This window comes from Crocuta crocuta, unplaced genomic scaffold, assembly GCF_008692635.1.
Source record: "Crocuta crocuta isolate KB4526 unplaced genomic scaffold, BGI_CrCroc_1.0 scaffold1293, whole genome shotgun sequence".
NCBI lineage: Eukaryota > Metazoa > Chordata > Mammalia > Carnivora > Hyaenidae > Crocuta > Crocuta crocuta.
The window spans coordinates 240,532-260,535 of record NW_027531937.1 but is presented as its reverse complement, the minus strand read 5'-3'; the positions used below and the strand labels follow the sequence as shown (position 1 = coordinate 260,535).

The following is a 20,004-nucleotide window of genomic DNA, read 5'->3' as shown; positions in this document are numbered from 1 at the left end:
AATAAATAAAAAAATAAACAAAAGCGAAAACACAGGCTTTTTCCAAAGCATTTTCCAAAGCAAATTATTAATAGAGAAATAAAATCAAAACAACTTTTTCAGTTTACTGACATTAACAGTGCAGTTCAACAAGTTTTAACCGAGTCCCTAAGAACGGATTTTTAATTCTCAAGATATGACACATATTCAGATTTCACCTAGTATGTGTGAAAAACAGTGCACAAAAAATGACTAAAAGAAATTATAACAAAGGGTCAGAGTGACTAATGCTAAGTGATGGGATTATGGATTTTTTTTCTTGTCCTATTTTTCTTTATATAATTTCTACAATGAATATGTATGGCTACTTTTTAAAAAATTCATTGTCTAAGTAATACATGTACACTATAAAAAATTCAAAAATAAAGATAAGCCAAAAATATCTGCATTGTTATTTTAATAATTAGAGAAAGTAAACAAAATGAGATAAAGGAATTAAAAAGTGAGATGAAATAATAAAGGGCTTCTTGGCTTCTTAGACTTCTCCTTCAGCAAAAATACCTATTTACATAGAGTTTTCCAATCTAATAGTATTTTTCTTATAATTTTCTGACCCTCAAAGCAACACAGCGTACGGAGTGTTTAACAATGGTTAGCCTAGATAATGGGACTGCAGATAATTTCCATTTCCTTCTTTTTTGGCAGAGAAAATCAGTTAGTTTTAGAAAACATCACCCATAACAAGTTGCAGATAAGGAAACTGAGGCTCAGAGAACTTAACACCATTGACTGCAATACAGAAGTGCTAGAACTCAAAACCTCTCAAATCTTCTCTCAAACTCATAGCCTCCCCGCCCAGACCCAGTGGCTGTGCAGGCACCGGTAAGACTCATAAATGCCCAAGACTCAAGTCTTGTGTAAACTAAGATCAGATTTACTGCTATGCAGGATGGATATAGGCAATCCTCTTGCTGGAAGAAGTCACTTGTTTAATGCATCATACCTGGAAATGTATTAGGCTTCCTGAGAAAGTAACCTGAGCTTAACCCTAGCCTTTGAAATTCCCATACTGCAGAGCCATTTCTCAGAATAAACAGCATTTTACCTGGCTCATCAAGCCATAATCCAGCTTAAAGATGGTAGAAACTCCTAAATTCTCATGCTGGTATTCACAACGCATGTTTAGCTGGTGGAATTTAAATAAGGCTCCATAGCCTCATTTTTGTTGAGGGCAACACATAATTTTTAATCCAACGACTCTGGATCTGGCTTACCTTTTGTCCTACATAGCAATTCATCTTCAAGACTGGATGAACCGCAAATTGCCACTTTGGAATCACACTTATTCTGAAAATTCTCCTTCCTCTTCCAGGTATTTCTGATTCAAAGATGGGACCACCAGACATTCTTTCTTGCAATACGGCACATTCCAAACCTCCAGTCCACCAAGTAGCCCTGCCCTTTAGCGTGAATCTTTGCGCTTGTTTGTGTTTTAAACTGCACTCTGGCTGCACAGTTGGACTGACATGAGTTTCTTGGGGGGAGGTGTTCTCTCTCTTTCATTTACCACATGCGCTCCTTGGCTGTGTCCCCTCTCGCTTCCTCCCCTCCTCCCTGCACTCTCTTTTGGCATGCTCCCAGAGAATGTCATCTATCCTAAATAAAACCAACCCTGGAGCTTTCTCAAGGGGGAAAACGTACAGTGCACTTTTTAAGGAAAACATGAGCAGTCTGGGACATAAGTAACACCCACCATGTTCCCTCTCTGACTGCAGGAAATGGCAAGTCCCTGCCCTGCTGGGAAGAGGGTGATGGAGATGACTGGCCCCTGGGGAGAAGGTAGCAAGCTTCTCTGTGCAAGGAAGTCCACAGCACCTCTTGCTTCATCGTCTTGTAAGGTGTTTTTTATCAGCCTCAGACAGAGGGCTGGGTCAAACACCACCATTTCATGCCATTATCAAGTATCCACCTACATACTAAAAATCAAATTAATACATTCACAGATGAATAAAATATTAATAAACAGTCACCACTCCTTTCTCTGCTCCTGGGAAGCTAGTAAATCAAACCCCCATGCTGGCCAGGTGAATCAGACACGATACAGGACAAAAAAGGCAACGGGCAGGTGGAAACAGAGTGCTCTCTTCACAGACAGGAGTAATGGACAGTTAGTCTTTTTCCAAACTGATACTGCCTGAACCATACAAGTTAGTCATTAAAATAGTACTTCTCTTCTGTAACTGAAGCATTCCGCTAAAAACAGGCTAAGGCAAACAAGCACCACTGCCTTGGTCCCCACCTCCAAATGTAAGTAAGCCAGAAGCCAGCTATGGCTCACAGCTACAGCTGTGGACAAGCCTAAGTTTGCTCCTAGGCCTTCTAACATATCTGGAGACAAAGGGGGCATCTGGAGGCCTTTGCTCCTAGAGGCTGGAATATGTCATCAGTATTCTGGTCCTCCTGAAAAAAACCGAGGTGGGCAGGGCACAGGCTGGACAGCAGGTGTGATATATAAATTTGATTAGAAATTCACCAGAGGAGTGCTACCAAATAAAAACCGTATTTTTGCCTCTACCGCAACATGCAACTGGGTGGCCGAGGGTTCACATTCTGGGAGCTGCAGTGCATGCACACTGGCTCCTGCACTTCAAGCTGGTGCCTGTGACTACGTTACCTCTAAGCCTGAGTGTTTCCCATGCACATCATGGACCCCCGGACCGTATGACACGGACAGTGACAGCGCCCACCCCTCAGAACTGCAGGAGACTGAAATGAGGTAACCTACACAGCGTGGCCTGCATACAGAATTCTAGAAACTGGAAAATCAGGGCAAGCATTAGAGAAAACAGGTTTTAGTTTGCTCTGAATCCATCATAATATATAGATTATATGAATAAAAATTACAGCTCATTTTCAAGATCAAATCAATCTAACTAGTAAAATAACCCCCCATTAACCTGGCTTATAATTGCAAATTAAAAGAATTAATGCTATCTGCCTATTAAATTAGCAGAGTTTTTGTAACTGTAGTGACTAATGTTAGCCAAAGGGCAGTGACACAGGCACTATCATATTTTTACAAAGTCATCTAGTATCACAAGTCATTAAAGGTTTACTACAATGCACCCAATAATTTCATCTCTAAATAATGATTCCTAAAGAAATAAACCAAAAGTTCAGAGACCCCCTCCAGAGAACAAAACCCCAGACTTGTGCTCGGGTGAGAACAGACATGGTAACCATCCACTGAGCTGAGACAAGGAGGGACCATAGGCTCCAAAGACTGTGTTTTTTTTTTTAATTTTTTAATGTTTTATTTATTTTTGAGAGAGAGAGAGAGCGTGAGCAGGGGAGGGTCAGAAAGAGAGGGAGATACAGAACCCAAAACAGGCTCCAGGCTCTCAGCTAGCTGTCAGCACAGAGCCCCACATGGGCTCGAACTCATGAACCGTGAGGTCAGATGCTCAACCGACTGAGCCACCCAGGTACCCCTCCAAAGACTCTTTAAATAGACATTCAATTGGTCCTTCTGTTTTTATTTCCACCTTCACATCTATTTTCAGAAATACTATCAATTCTTTTTTTTAAGTTTTATTTATTTTGATAGCGAGAGCACAGCATGCACATGCGAGAGAGAGAGAGAGAGAGAGAGAGAGAGAGCGAGCAGGGGAGGGGCAGTGGGAGAAGGAGAGAGAGAATCCCAAGCAGGCTACATGCTGTCATCCCAGAGCCTGACTGGGGACTCAATCCTTCAATGGTTAGATCATGACCTCAGGCAAAAATCAAGAGTTGGTCACTCAAACGACTAAGCCACCCAAACGCCCTGAAATATGACCAATTCTTAAATGTTTGGAGTCTTCTTCAGAACAGCCAGGCTGCCTCTCAGCCCCTTCCACTGTGCGTTCAGGAAGCCACCCTCCCAGACCCAGAGTTAGGGTCAGGGTAAAGGCCAAGGTCAGGGCTAGGGCCAGTGTGAGGGGTAAGGTAAGTGCCCAGGACCCTGCAGCCCAGAAACCCCTCAAGAAGGCCAGGGCTAGTTTCAGGGTCAGGATCAGGGTTAGCGTCAGAGGTTAGGGGTTAGGGGCCAGGGCATGGAAAATTTGTTATGCGTGATGATGTTCATTACATTACTTAAAGAAAAAATGATGTCAATGATATACTCTATAAAACATCATGCAGCAATAAAAAGGATGGTTATGGAAACAATTATACGTTGCAAAAAGAATGTGATACAATACTACCTAAAAAAAGCTATGATACTAAACCAAATATAATCTATGGTTATAATGTGAAAAAATGAATGTGTATAGGAAAAATATTAACAGTGATTGTATTAAGAAAGTAGGATATTTTGAGTAATTTTTTGGCATCTTTGGTTTCCACTTTTGGAAATATGGACAGATTTCTTTGGAAAGCAAACATGCACTTGACTAATGTACTCCAAGAGCTCTGACAGAGGTCAGCTCACCCACCGGCACCCACTCACACATTCACTTCCATCCACAGTACATGTTCTGTTTCCACGAAGTGACTCAGAATGAACACCCAAATGCTTGCCTTTTTTTTTAAACCACAATTCTACATAGAACAACTGTCCAATTCTTACCTTATGCTCCTTTATATCCATCCATTTCCACTTCTGGGTTGAAGGGTAAGGAGGATGGAGCAGGAACAAAACCAGAGCCTTCATCCGTGGCCAGCTCTTGTTCCCTGAAGGTCCCCCCACCCACTTCAGCAGGGCCTCGGTCTGCCCATCTCCGCCAGCCTCACTCACGATAAAGGCCAAAGTGGAACAAGTCAAGGAGGCTTTCACTGATGATAGACTCTCCGTGAGGTTTCCCACCAGAGGAGACTAATGTGCTTTACAATAAACTACCGCACATCTTTGTCTTTAGCAGATCAGGGCAGGTGAACTTATAAGCTATGGTGAGTCAGTATTATGAAGGCAAGAAGTCCAAGTTCATTCTCCTCTTATCACAAGTTCTACACTCTTGTCTCACTTGTCTTTTGGGCCTTCCATCTCTAGACAAAAAAAATCAGTGAAGTCTGAACAATGTAAAGGGTTGGACAAAACCACAGAATGAATCTTCACCACATACTAAACCCATTTTTTGCATCACAAGGCAAGGAGGTGAACTCCATGATCTCAGGCAGTGGCCTTTCCTTCGCGTCCAGGAGTCTATGATGTATTGACCCATCAGGCTTCTGAAACCACTGCCATAAATGACAAACAGATAACCCTTTAGGCACAAGAGAATGTATTCATGAAATTAAAAGGAGCCCTGCTCATCTCTTGTGTCAAGGAAAACCTGACCATGAAACGCTGCTGAGTTTCGGATCCAACCCTTGAAGTTCAGACCACGTTGGATGTGTCTGAACCAGGGCTGGTATGGATACAACTTTGTTTACTCTGTCAGCCCAGGGCTGCGCTGCTGGAGACATGCTGGCTAGCCATGGCCGGGCTCACAAAGGGGCCTTGTAGCTCTGGGGCCAAGCCTCAATGGCCTGTCTGTTACATCCCCTGGGCCATTTTGATGTGCCATGTCAATCCAGCTGCCAAGACTGGCAATTGGCTCAAATCCCTCATACATTTCTTCTTCTTTCTGACATCATAACTTTGAGACAAATGACACCTTCCACGAATAACTGGGTAGCTCTACTGTTGGCACTTTCCTCCTCCCTTTCCCATATCTCCCCACTTCATATCACACGAACTGCCAAATGACGAACTGCCAAATGACAAAAAGCAAAATGACCCCCTTTACGCACTGCTGTAAAGCCAAAGAGAAGAAGTAGACTTCATGTGAGGATATCCCCACCTTCTACCAAGCTCTAGAGGCTGAGTTAAATGTTTAGGAAAAATTGTGAAATATCACACACCAAACTCTGATATAATCCTATGGTAAAGATCACAGACTACTTTCCACAAGTCTCTGGAATTAATGTGGCACCCATACCAGAGATATGAAGACCTTGTTTCCCCCTTCTTCAAACTTGACCGTTTTAAAGTTTAAATATCTCCTGTGGCTTAAGGATCTATAAAAGGGAGTATAAAAGAGTACATAGAAAAGAGACAAGAGCCCCGTGGGCCCCATCTTGGATTCCTCAGTGAGGTCAGGCTGTGCCCCCTTGAGGAAGAATGAGTTCTGTAGCCTAAAAGGTGGTATACTGCTCCCAAGCTGGCATTCCAGGCCCAACGCGTGGAAATGTGTCAGCAGCTGGGAAGAAAAGGGTAGGTTGGCCACCTCTCTCCCTGTCAGGGCCCAGTCACACCCTTTTCAGAAGATGTACAGCCAAGGTATGCCCTGCACACAGTGGCTGGGGTCGCACAGGGAAAACTCGCCTTATCTGATTTAGAAACAGATAAATAAGGCCCTTTGTGAGGATGAAGACATAGTCAAGAACAGGCAGTGGCAGCTTGCCTGCTCTTCTCACACTCCACACTCTCCCCAAGAAGCTCGGCAGCATCGAAATGCCGGGATCTCCCAAATTTGTATCTTCAGACCCAATTTCTCCCTTGAGAGCTTGATTTCCAATTACCCTGTGATTCCTCACCTTCCATACCTGATCAGTCATTAAACCCCATCAATTCTACTCCCACACCCCTCACAGTATATAATGTTCCCCTACACCTCTGGCCTCAAAACTTAGGCAGTCCTCCTCAATTCCTTGCTGGACTACTGAAATTGTTCCTGACGGTCATCATGGCCCCCGGTCCTGTTCCTCTGCTTCATCACCCTTCACCACCCCTTAGGTCAGCCTAATAAACATCACCAGAGTCTGACTTGAAAACACTGGCTTTCTCAATTGCTTATGGCTAAATTCCAAACTCCAGAGTAGGGCTCCTAAAGCCCTCCACCGGTTGGTCTCCATTCCCTGTTCTAAAATGCTTCTGCCGCTGCTGACCAAACCCTGACCCACTAGCGGCACTGCAGCTCATTCTAGATGAACCAGCAGCATGCCCCCTGCACGGTGTGCCCCCTGCACGGTGCACCCCCTATACGGTACACCCTGCTACCTCATCTCTTCGCTCGCTTTCCCCACAGCTCCTGTTCGTCCTTCAAGACCCTACTTGGAGGTCACCTCTTCTGTGGGGCTCTTCCCCACTCCCTCCAGTTGTGAGTCATACTCTGGTTCTGAGCCCACAGCACGCTGCATGGCATGATGGGCTCAGGTGCTGGCTCCCCCGGGGCAGTGCCCTAAGGTCCTGGAGGGCAGGGAGGCTTTTTCTATCTCTGAACTTGGTACAAGGCTGCACTGAGTACACACTCAGCAAGTGCTGCTGGATCTGCCGGGTCATTGGAAAGGGATCAGAATTAGCACAACGGAGGGGAGAGATTCCGACAGTGGGGGCAGGGAGCCTAGATGTGTGGGCCATGGAAATGTAGGAATCTCTCTAGGTTTTAGTTTCTCATCTGTTCAGTATAGGACGGGAGACTATATGATTAATATGGCCTCTTTAACTCCTCAGTTCTAGTGTTCACACTACACTTTCCTTTCCAATCGACAATGAAGAAAGGCTCTATAAAACCCCATGGTAATAACATGCTCCAGGAGTTTGGACGCTCTCCATGAAGCCAGCCAGGAAAATTGCTGCCTTGCCTGGCCACTCGGCACAGCTCCCAGGGCAGCCAACAACGGAGGCTCCTCCCCTAAACTCAGAAATCCCCAGTTGCCTTCTGTTACATTTGGAGAAAATCCCCAATTGCTCTCTGTTCTGTTTGACTCTATGTATTTTGGCCAAGAAGTGGCTTATTAAATACTACGCACAAGAAAAAAAAATGGCAAAAACCTAACATGACTTGAAAATAACAAACACTAAAAACACGATGGGCTGAATTCTGACATGCCAGGCTAAAAACTCTGGGCTTGATGGATAATCACCTTGTGACCCCATACTCCGGGGGCGGCTGGTACCTCAGCACGGCCACCTCTGTTCTCGCGGGCTGAGGAGCAGGGTATGGCTTGACCATCTCATGGAGCATCCCTGGGTGCTGGTCACTGTAGAAAAGTCCATGCTCCTGGGTCTTGCTCACCGGGGACATCATCTGCTTGGTCTTATAGGGGTACTCGGGTGGAGGACCCCGGGGGTCCAGTGCTTTGCCTGCGGGCTGGGCGGGGGAGGGGCCCCCACCTGCCTTGAACCCCTTTCCGCTCCCTGAGCCAGGGAGGTGCTGCTTAGCTCCCGTCCTCTCCAGGGATAGCTGCATGATTCTCTCACTGAGCGAGCGGACGTGGCCCTGCTTAAGCTCTTTGAGCGCCTCGTCCTTATGTGCCTGTCCACTGTTGGCACGGTTCACCGTGGGTCTCCCCTCAGTCCGGGCCTTCTGACTGGTGCCCCCAGCCATGTAGTACCCATGGCCGACAGCCCCCTGCTGCTGTTGCTGCTGCTGCTGCTGCTGCTGCCCTCTGAAGAACTGGGACTGGGCCTTGGCCTCCTCGTAAGTGGGCAGCTCCTCATTGTTCTGCTGAGGCTGCGTGGACCGCACCTGTTTCTCCATCACCGCGTTGTCCACCTGGTGTTCTTGACCCTGCGGTTCCTGGCGTGCCGACTGGTAGACCATTTGTGGGTCTTCTTGGGTGAGGTTTTCCGTGGAAGAAAAGTTGTTTGTAGGGTGGACTGGTCCTGCACTCCCTGTGGCCTGGTGCTGAATGGCCAGCAAGTTCATGTTCTCGGTCGGGGTACCATACCGCAGTTGTTCCTGGATCAGCCGCTGCAATACTGTTCCAGCTGCCGCATCCTCGGAACCTCTCATTTCCACCTCTGAGATCCTCAGGAAGTTTGGGGAGTGGAAGTTACACAGAGGATCCTCAACTGAAAGACAAATGTGGGGAAAAAAGAATCAGAATGTTCCACAGGAATACAGGCCTGTTTATGCATGGTGAATAATGAACATTTGAGCTACAGAGCACTTAAAGACAAAATTTCAAACACACCACCACCTCGATTTTCCCTGCAGTTTCTCACGAAGAGTTTCTCCAATTTAAAGCGTCTCTACTACTCTCCATTGCCTGGCCTCCTGCTTCTTCCTGGACCTTGCTCTGTCCTTACCCCCTTTCCTTCCTTTAAACTCCCACTGGCCCCTTCCCTTCTTCATAAAAGCATGCCAAATCTTTCCCATCTTAAAAGATAAATGCAAGCAAAAAACCAAGATCAAACAAAAAGGAATCCCCTTTTCTTGGCCCTAGCCATGGACCCCTAATTGTTGCCACTATCTCTCCTCCCCTCCTCTTCTGATTGTCCTCAGCAAGCGATCTGCACTTGCTGTCTCCACTTCCCTGATGCTCCATTCAACGCCCTCCCTACTGCTCTGATTAGCAACCAAGCCCAGTGAGAATTTACCACCTCCCGTATTATTCAGCTCACCTCTCTGAAGCATTCCGCAAGTTGATCATCTGCTTCTTGAAATGCTCTCCTAATTCAGCATCCAGGTCTCCTGCCCCCAATACCCACCCTGGTTCCAGCTCCTGCCTCTCTGCACACTTCTCTGACTCCCTTTTTTCCACCTGCTCCTTAAATCTCTTGTTTCCCACAGTTCTGCCCTGAATGCCCTCGGCTGTCACTCAACAGAATTTCCTGGGTCATCACACCTGCTACTCGTCTTCAACCGCTGACTCAGGACCCACATCTACAATCACCAGCAGATGGTCTGTTAGTTCTTCAAATTCAACATGTCTTCCTCACCCCCACCAAACCCCATATCCCTGCCTCATCTTCTCCTTGCCAAGCCAGAAACCTGGGAGTTTTCCAAAATTCATTCCTTCTCCCCTACCCCCAACATCCAGCATCAGCCTTTCAATTCTAACTCTTAAACACCTCTCCCAACCTTCTTCATTCCCACCCCAATCTCCAGTTTATTATTAATAACCACAATATAACCCCAAGAACCATTTTAAAAGTGTATATGATGTATCATGTATTGTGCTAAATTCTCTCCATGTTATTTTGTTTATTCCACATGTAATCGTATGAGGGACATACAATCATATGAGACAGATATTAATTTCCCATCTCCTGCAGATGAGGAGGGAGGTTCAGAGAAGGCAAATGACAGAGGTCACAGGCATAGCAAAACCCAGAACCAGGACCTTACTCATTCTACAACAAAATCTGTGTTCATTCCACAACACTGCAAAGCCCTTGGTGTCTCATACCCAGACAATTCCATCAGCCTCCTTATCTATTTCTCTGACACTTGCCTCATTCCCACCTCCAAACCCATCCCTTTAGACCTCAACCTATCTTCCACATTACCCTGAAAGACTGTTTAAATAGGAAAACCTATTTATATCACTCCCCTGCACAAGATTCCTCAATAGTTAATTACAAGATGAAACTGACATTCAACCCTAAGATGTAGCAGGTACTGCCTTACCTATCGGGCAACAGTGCAGGCCACCAGCACCACCTCCCCTCACTGGCAACTCCTTGGCGTTTAAGCTCCAGCAACACCGAAGCCATATCGTTCCTAGACATGCCAGTTCTCTCCTGTCTCTAGGCCTTTGCTCACATTCTTCCCTCTCCCTAGAAAGGTGCATCTCACCATGTCTTCTTGGGAAATTCCTAGACATGCCCCAAGTGATAGCTTCACAGCTGCCTCTGAGTCAAACGTGTCCTTCTGCAGCCCAGCAGAAGTCCTTCTCCTAAGTCCCCCCTCCATTTGTCTATATCACCATTAGAGCAATTGTCACAGTAGATGGCAATGACTTATTTACACAAGACTCACAGCTTCTTCAAGGCAAGGATCGTGCCACCTCTTCTGGGTCTCCCTGGTGCACAAACCAGTGTCTGCATATAATGGGGGAGCAAACACTGAACGAGTCCAAGAATACCTACATGAGCGCCAGGAAATATAAAATGTATCCATTTCGCAACAATACTAATAAGTAGTGTATTGAGGAAATTACATAGCATGAGGATAGTAAAAATTCTAGTTCTTACTACCAGCATGACCTTGAGCAAATTGCTTACTCTCTCTGAGATTAATCTCATCTGCAAATTGGTAGAACAGAACTAGACAATCTCCAAACAGCCTCAGTTCTACAATTCCATGCAAGGATGGCTCTGTGCTTCTATATGTACAGAGAACATATCATCTTCCCCACCCCCCCCAACATCTTTCTTCCCCAAGGTTGCCTTTTTGTTTTGTGTTTTTTTCTAAGTGGCTTCTTTATCACATATGAGTCATCCAGATAGAAATGTCAGATGAACTTTTGGCCCTTTGTCTCCTTTTCTCCCCACATTTGATCAACTGCCAATCTGGTTTTCAGTCCACAGTGACATGAGAAAAAAATAAGGGTGGTGGAATATGCTTACAAAATATATAGATTTATGTATACTTGCATATATACACATGCATATACACAGACATAGTCATTGGTTTGTGCCTTTTTTGGCATGACATATTAAGGGTTATATCACTTTTTTTGGTATTAAAATATGAGAAAAGGTGATATTAGATGACATTTTTAGTGTCTCTGCGATAGCAAAAGACTGCAACCCTAACTTGTATGCCCTCAGCCACTTTCTGGGTTTGGGCTCCTCTTACCAGTTGCCTAGATGTCCTGAATAGCCTCCTAACATCACTTGCCTCTGGCCTCCTCCTTCCATCCACACTGCATTTATTATCTGTCTTCTTCTACTAGAATTCAAGAACCAGAAAGCAACATTCTATCTGTTAATATTCACTTGCTGTAGCTCCAGGGCCTAGAACACAACCCCGACTCACTGACGACATTCGGAAAATACTGGCCCAGCAAATTCAAGAACTTTATGGACTGGTTCCTGAAGCTCAGCTCTGATCATGTCACTCTGCCTCCCCCCACCCACCCCAAACCACACCACTGAGACCTCAGGCAAGCGATCTGTCTTCTCTGAATCTCTCTCTGTAAAATGGGCAGGCTTCGTATCTGCTTCACGAGACTACATGTGCAGGAAACGCAAACTTACTCCCTGCCTTCAGAGAATGTCTATTGTAACTGAGACCTAAACCCAAAGCCCAACAATAAAAAATTTTAAACACTAAAAACAGATTACTCAAAGTCCACATAAGATGAATTACCAAGTAACTGTAATAAGTGATGAACAGATCAACACGGGCTGAAATGGGCCCCACATTCCTGTGCAAATCCTACGCAACCTGTTACATCCATTCTGAAAGGTGTCGCCACAGAAGGCAAAGAGAACAGTCTTTACCCCCAGGATAACTGCTCTGAAATTTGAAAGCAAAGTCAAATAAAGATGAATGCTGTGAATAACTTGAATATAAATTTAAATAAAAATATATTTCCAAAAGAAAATTATATTTTAGGTTAATAATAAAAGGAACGGGGTCTCATCAAAACTACTGAATTCCCTTTTCAGAAGTGCATTTGCCAAGAACCATGAGATCCTTCCCTATAGTGATTTTAAAGATTCCCTCCCAGTTTTACCAATCTCAAAAGCCCTCAAAAATAGGCAGGAAGCGGGGCGCCTGGGTGGCTTAGTCGGTTAAGCGTCCGACTTTCGCTTAGGTCATGATCTCACGGTTCATGGGTTCGAGCCCCACGTCGGGCTCTGTGCTGACTGTCAGCTCGGAGCCTGGAGACTGTTTCAGAGTCTGTGACTCCCTCTCTCTCTGACCCTCCCCTGCTCACGCTGTCTCTCTCTCTCCTAAAAATAAATTAAAAAAAAAAAAATAGGCAGGAAGTTTCCACAAAGGAGGTAGCTCCCTCCATACTATAGTTTTGGATTTCTTCTGAGTTTCTGAATTATTCGCAAAAAAAGAGATAAAGTGAAAAGGAGAAGGAAAAAATATTCTGGGAAAGAGTACCAAAAAAACGTATTTAGGAATTGGAGAAAACTTAGGGAGTAAATGGTGTAAATCTCAAGTTCCTACATAAGAATTCTGCTGAGAGTCACATTATAACAAAATAGCCTATTGATGCCATTGCAAAATCATTAAAAAAAAGGCACCTACCAATAAAGAGACAATCAACAATACAACTGGCTGATCTATAAAGCGAGGATAGAGGGGAAAATATGCAAAAAGGCTAAAAACCAGAAACATATGATCATCTTGTTTTTCCAAACCGAATGCCAGTAAAAGGACTTACCAACTTTTTCCCTGATGCCACCGTTTGCCTCCACCGTCAAAGCAGATGCTTCGCGCCTCCCAGAATAGAGCTGGAAGTCTGGGAAAAAGTAGTTGGGGTCTTCTAGAATCGGGGTGGGACTACCAGGGCTGTAACAGACAGGAGAGGGTCCTGGGGAAGAAGCAAAGTACGTGTTAGTGTCACTGAAGTCCTCCTCTCCCTCCTTCCTGTGTGACTCATAAGAGCTCACGAGGCATTTTCCCACATTCGACTCAGAGCTGTCTTTTTGATTCATAAAATTCCACAGTTACCATTCAGAAGTATCTCAAGTCTAGCCACCCACCAAAGTGACCTGTGAGGTCAGAATAACAATCTTCAAGAGACACTAAGTGAAGTCATGACGCTTTCGCACAACCCAGTTCCAAGGGTGGCAGCAGCAGCACCGACGAAAATCAAGCCCTCTGCAGAACTGGACAGAGTCCCAAAGTTGGGGCTGGTCAAGGTGTGGGACAGAAAGAACGGAGGTGGGGAGGCCAGCAAAGGAAATACTAAAACAGGAAGAGCAGAATGCATAAAAGATACAGAGAGGGATTGGCCATTTTGCTAGACCATGTGTTAGCATGAGTGTGTCCCAGACCAGGACAGAGTGCTCAGCTCAAGGTTTCTGGGGGCCCCTGTGGCAGTGTGAGTCTGGGTCAGGGGCTCTGGCCCACTGCCAAGCACTGCCTTTCAGCTCCAGTTTATCTGCTTCACACACAAACAGGAGTGTGCTTCCTGTTCCAATTAAACGTGACACAGTATTCAATCCTACAGCACTGAGCATGAGATACCATTACAATAACACCGATAGGCACATACAACATCGTGGGAACCCTCGGGCCCCAGCCCTCTTCCCTCCCCACACTGACTTCTCTGCTTGAGCACCACATTTCAGGCTCTTTTCAGCAAAAGGAGTTTGGTTACAGGGCACCTAAGTGTCTCCGTGGTTGATCATCCGACTCTTGATTTTGGCTCAGGTCATGATCTCAGTTTGTGAGCAGGAGCCCCACATTGGGCTCCGCGCTGACAGCCCGGAGCCTGCTTGGAAGTCTCTCCTTCCCTCTCTCTGTGCTCCTCCCCTGCCTGTGCATGTGCGCTCTCTCTCTCTCTCTCTCAAAATAAATAACCTTAAAAAAATGTAGCTTAGTTTACTTCAGGGGAAGAATCATGCTTTTCTTTTTAAATTAAAATCCTTGCCCAAATGATAATTCCATTAGAACAAAAATGTTTTTCAGCTATAACTTCACACTAATTTGAAAGTAATTTGAAATTTCTTGCTAGGTTGCTTTTTTATCTCCTCTTTTCTCACAAGGCCAAAGCTAGTAGTAACTAATGAGGCCATAGATGGGGATTTAGTCATCATCTTCCTCAGTTTCTTCAACACACAAAGAAGTGTCTGCATGTCTGCTCACATATATCTTAGGCATGTGTGGACTAGAGCGAAAAAAAAAGGTTTTGACGATTAGAATATTTACCTTGCAAAGTTAAAATAAATACTGTAGTAGTGACTCTTATCTTAAAGATGAATATAAACTGAATATGAATGGCATATTATATGGACATCAGTCTAACATTGCAGTTACAATACCTATGACATTATCTGTCAGGGTTCTCTCCTTGGCCAGGGACTATCCTAGAAGAAACTTGCCTCTTTCTGGGCCTCATCTTCTACATCTATAAATCTAAAAGTCTCGGGCTAAAATTAAGAATCACAGATGACCTGGATCCTAAGGCAAATTCTGACCTGGCTTCCACTTCAGCAGGTGGAAAATGTTGGTGGAAAACTGGAGAAGTGCAGGGTGCGAACTTGGCTGCCATTACAGTCGCCAAGGAACTTTGAAAATCCTAATACCCAGGCTTCCTCCAGACCTATTCAGTCAGAATCTCGGGGGATAGGGCCCAGGCACCTGTACCTACGTAAAGCTCCCCAAACGATTCCGGTGTGCAGCCAAAGCTCTGAAGCCCTAAATGGAGGGAGAACAGTGCACACTGTCAAAAATCCCCCAACACAAAAACACCTTTCTGTGCCCTCACCCCACTCCCACCAAATCAGCATGAAAAAGGAGCTGAGGACCCACACACTTCAACAAAAGAAAGAGTGGTGTTTTCTCATAGTGGATCTGGGTCAGGAACGGCCACGTGCAAGTATAAGTCACTTTGGGTGACATCGTCTAGTCATGTGACTAAAAATTTTAAGTGAGAACAGAGAGCAAGCGGCTAATGAAACCGAGGCCTAATAATGGGTAATATGTGTACGTGTATGTGCATACAAAGGAGTGTGCAGTGTGTGTGTGTGTGTGTGTAGACATATGCTTTTAATATAGAACCTATTAAGAACCTCTGTACTAAGCCATTCTCATCACCGCAATGAGACAGTGGGTACAAGCCCCACGTGAAAAGCATTATGTACCTCGGGCGCTTTCTTTTGACTGTTAAATCGCTTCTTTTAGAGAGCAGAACCAAGATGAGGCCCCACTTACAAGCTGGACCTAAAACAGAGAACCCTGGCTCCTGAGCGCACCAATGAGTTGCCTGCATTGCCGGCCAACATCAACCAATCAGGACGAGGCCCTTCCAACCAATCAAGATGAAGCTCTTTTCTGGGCACCTGGCTGGCTCAGTTGGTTAAGGAAGGGACTCTTGATTTCAGCTCAGGTCATGATCTCATGGTTCATCGGATCGAACCCCGTGTGGGGCTCTACACTGTCAGTGGGATTCTCTCTCTGCGCCTACCCTGCTTGCACACTCTCTCAAAATAAACTGCCTGTGTGCTCTCTCTCAAAATAAATAAACTTAAAAAAGCAAAAAAGATGAAGCCCCGCCTTCTTTAGCATATTAAGCCTGAGTAGGAACCTGACCGGAACTTCCGCTCTAGAAGCAGGGCCTCCCTTCTGTACCCGCTGGCCTATCTAACTCCTCTCTGGTAGTGCTGAGTCTCCTTCAGCGCAGGCTGTAGCCCCAGTAAAGCCTTGCCTCTGCCTTTGATTTTGGGGTCCATCCTCAAGTTTCTATCCATGCAGAGCCCCAGGAATGAACCGGACTCCAGTAGCAACACTGGTACAAACTGATTCTCCACACCTTTATCCAGTGGCCTGCTGCACGAAAACAGGTTCAAGGGCTCCGGGCCACAGAGCGTACGGGTACAGAGCTGTCCGTGAAAGCCCGCCCGCCGCGCCCCCAACACAGAGGGCACCACAGCCACGCCTCCTTTCACCACACAGGCCTCAGTGTCAGGAAAGGGGGAAAGCACTCTCACACACCCGCAGACCGAAGGACACAGTGCCCAACATCTCAACCATCATTTAAGACTTCCTTTTTTGTACGCTGGGGTGTCCCGCGCATTCCTGGAGAGTTACGTCCCCACCGCTGCCCCCACTCCTTGGAGCCGAAGGAAGAGGAGCCCCGCAGAGGAGCAGCCGGGCCTGGCAGGCAGGCCTCCCTGTCACGGCTCCACCAAGCCAAGAGAACCAAGAGAAGCTCCCAGCACTGACATACCCTACGAGACTCGTGTTATTTGTGGCTTCCTCACCTGGAAGACAAGGTAAAATGAAGAATGCGTGTCACCGGGTCTGCATCAGCCTCCTGGGCTGGAGAGCAAAAATGCAAGAGAGGCCTCGCCCTTAATCCCACAGGAACATAATCCTTCCCTGCCTCTTCTAGCTCAGAATCTCCAGCTAGGAACTCCGAGAGCACAAAGAGGCTCTACTTTCTTATGCGAAACGCAGGGTATGTGATCTACCCAACGGGGTCAAGGTTATCTGACATGGAAACTGGAAGTAAGCATGTGACTTATGTTACACGACATATGACAACATAGGAGTGGGGATGCTGCTGGCTGTGTTAGCATTCTCCACGCCCAGGAGCAAAACTGGTTGCAGCGGGCACACGCAGACACCCCCCCCCACCCAGGAAGCCCCCGCAGGGCGTGGCTCCTGCCCAGGGGCTCAGTGACAGGGCCTGTTTTAGGGCGGTACACCGCCAGTCAAGGATCCTGCCGCTCGACCGTGTGTAATCTGTACATGTCATAGGCCCCGGGGATTTCTTCATAAAGACCGGTTCCACAGAAGGTCCTCCTGACTTAACCAATTCGCGGTTTCCTGCTTCCTTCAAACCAGTCCTTGTCCCAGAATTATCGCCGACAGCTTTAGTCTGCGTGGGGACCCTGGTGGTAAAGGAGCCTGCTGTCTATGGGGTACCCCTCCCGCGGCTCCCGTGGCTCGTGGCCTGAGGGAAAGCCAGAGATCTGTTCTGGCTGCACTCCGCAAAGGGTGAGGTTCTGGAATTCTCCTTTGAGGGTCAGCATTCCTGCCTCATAGAGTGACTGCGATCCAGCTCACCAAGAATGGTCCCTTCTTCGTGACAAACCCTGCGTGTCACCTGTCAACAAGAAGAATCTTTTGCTTCTATGAGCATCACTGCTTTTGGCTTATTTCTAAGAGCAGTGAAAGCTTCCTTCCCATTATGGTTTTATGCTGTTACTTCCTTTGTAACTGTCCGGAGGCCTTTAGGTAATGTGACCCTGAACCAAAACTTTTTTTTTTCCTTACTCAATACAGCAATAACAAAGGGCGTCACTGTTGATGGAAAAATGAATGAAGGTAAAACGAAGTGAGTTTTCCGGGGCAGGCAAGGGGCACAAAAACCCTGGTGATCTCCTCTCATCTGCTTCACCCCCATCTTACTAGTTCCTTCCCTAAGATCAGCTCTTGATTCTGTAAAGAGGTTAACCTAACAGGCTCAGAAGTGTCCTTTACGTTTAAACACTGGAGGACATCCAGAGCGCCACCCCATTATCATCCAACACTCACAGAACTGGGAAAGCTCCTGTTCTCAAATCCCACTGGCCACTTGCTTGCACATAACCATTTTGGCTAGAGCCTCAAGTCCAGATTTTGCTTAGTTTTCAGCACTGCCTACTCTCAGGCCCCTCCTCTAAGCTGCCAACAATCTGGGTGCTCCCCTCCGCATCCCAGTGCCCCGTGAACAGGTCACCCCCATTTTCCAAGTTCCAGCCAGGAATGCATTTGTAGCTGCACACTCCTCTCCCCAGGTCCTTTACAATTCACCCCAACAAACCTCTCACTCTACCTCCAATACACACACACACACACACACACACACACACACACACACACACTGGCCTTCCTTCCCTCAACTATGGTACCAGTGACAATGTGAGCTTACAACTTAGCATTTAAACATCAACTGCCTTTTTTTTTTTAAGTAGGCAAGACTTGAACTCAAAACTCTGAAATCAAGACCTGAGCTGAGATCAAGAGTCCAATGCTTTAAAAAAAGCCACGCAGGTGCCCTTCAACTGTCTAGCATTTTATAGCAGTCATTTAATATAGTCTGCTGCTACTGTCCTGGGGAAGCTGGAAGGCAGCGCTATACCCATACTTGGAAGGATGTAAGAGATACCTCTCCTACTACTGCTGACTGATGCAGAGCATGGCACCATCCTCTGGAATGGGCTCAAATTTAAAGGTCAAAGATGCCTCCAAAGACAGTCTCCAGGATTCCCCATGATCCATTGCGCTTTACAGTTCCCTAAAATGAGGGAGTACTCGCTGTCCCCTGCAGGCCAGAGACCCATTCCTCAACCCCCTCCCTCCCCGCAACCCCACCCCCCACGAACTGCAAAACAACTCCCAGGTGTTATTTCCAAAGCCCAAAACTCTCTGCCAGGCCCACCTAACCCCAACTCCCTCATGCATTTAAAAACCACTTCACCCTCTAGATTAGAATAGCCTCTTATAACTTCGTAACAGAAATTTTAAACACAGCAACAAATAGTTCTGTGGCTTCTACCTTCCCCTTTCCAGGAGCTAAGGAATTTGCCGAATGTGCCAGCGGCCTCAAAGTTAAATGTAAGCAACCAAGCCCTTCGATTCTGGCAGAACTCGGGGTTTTTCCGGGGGAGCAGAATACACTGTGACTCGGGGAGACAGATGCCCTAGGAAACAATGTTTTGAAGCGGCCTAGAGAACCCATGACCAGGGCCTGAAAATTAAAGGCAAGTCTGTCCACAAGTCGTCTGGCGAAACCAAGCGAGACCATGTGGGTGAGCCAGTTCACAGTCCAGGCGCCTGAGTCCTCAGTAAAGAAGCATTGACAGGTCACGGCACCTTCCTCTAGAAATGCTTGCCTGCAACTCGCATTTTGAAACCGGAAACGGGAATCTCCACGCACTGGAATATCTCTTTCCCCAAGGAACCATTACTTGAAACCCAAGATGGGGACAGAGAGGGGTGGGAGGGAGGAAAAGTTCCAAGATTCCCAACCCCTACCATCCATCTCAGCGCCAAATGTGAATTCTAGACCAATCTATCTGTTGTAGACAACAAATAAAATAATAAATGCAATAATATCTATTTAACTTAGACTCAGAGTGGAATTTGTGATTAATAACTTCAAAGTCAAATGAAATTTAACTTTGCAATGCTTTTTTTAGAAATATCCGAGACATTATCAGTGGGAACCAAAATGCAAATGTATGCTTAGCCTCTAAAGTAACAATTGAGTTCAACAGGGCACCATGCTAGGAGCTCTAAATACAGAGAAATGCACGAAGACCGTCCTGGGCCTTGGGAGCTCATGCTCAAGTTCTAGAGACCAGTGTGCACGCATGCACACAACTACCCAAATTTCACAGAGTAACTGCTCAACTAAAGGGACACAAAGCTTTGGAGGCCCAGAAGTAAGTCATCAGTACGTGTTGATTAGGGAGAGGATACTGAGCTGAAATGACAAAGAGAAAGAGACAGGGGAGCTGAGCAGGGAAAAAAAGGAGGATATTAACCCACTGGGGGGTGAGGAGAGGGTGCTAAGGAGGAGAGATCAACACAGCACAGTAAGGGTGAACAAGGACTGAGTCATGACAGTGTTTCATCTTGGGGCGCCTGGCTGGCT

At 46.2% G+C, this 20,004-nt stretch overlaps 1 protein-coding gene across 5 annotated transcripts in view; it reads right to left on the bottom strand.

Moving 5' to 3' along the window:
- AMOTL1 (angiomotin like 1) overlaps positions 1–20,004 on the bottom strand; it is a 154,614-nt gene that overhangs the window by 58,883 nt on the left and 75,727 nt on the right. For all 5 annotated transcript variants that reach the window (XR_013337789.1, XM_077775031.1, XM_077775032.1 and 2 more), the window contains 2 exons: positions 13,075–13,224; positions 7,864–8,794 (listed from right to left, as the gene is read on the bottom strand). Coding sequence is in view for 4 of the 5 variants with exons in the window: in XM_077775031.1 (XP_077631157.1) it covers positions 7,864–8,794; positions 13,075–13,224 (1,081 nt within the window). In the remaining variant the exon portion in view is untranslated. The remainder of the gene's footprint in view (positions 1–7,863; positions 8,795–13,074; positions 13,225–20,004) is intronic.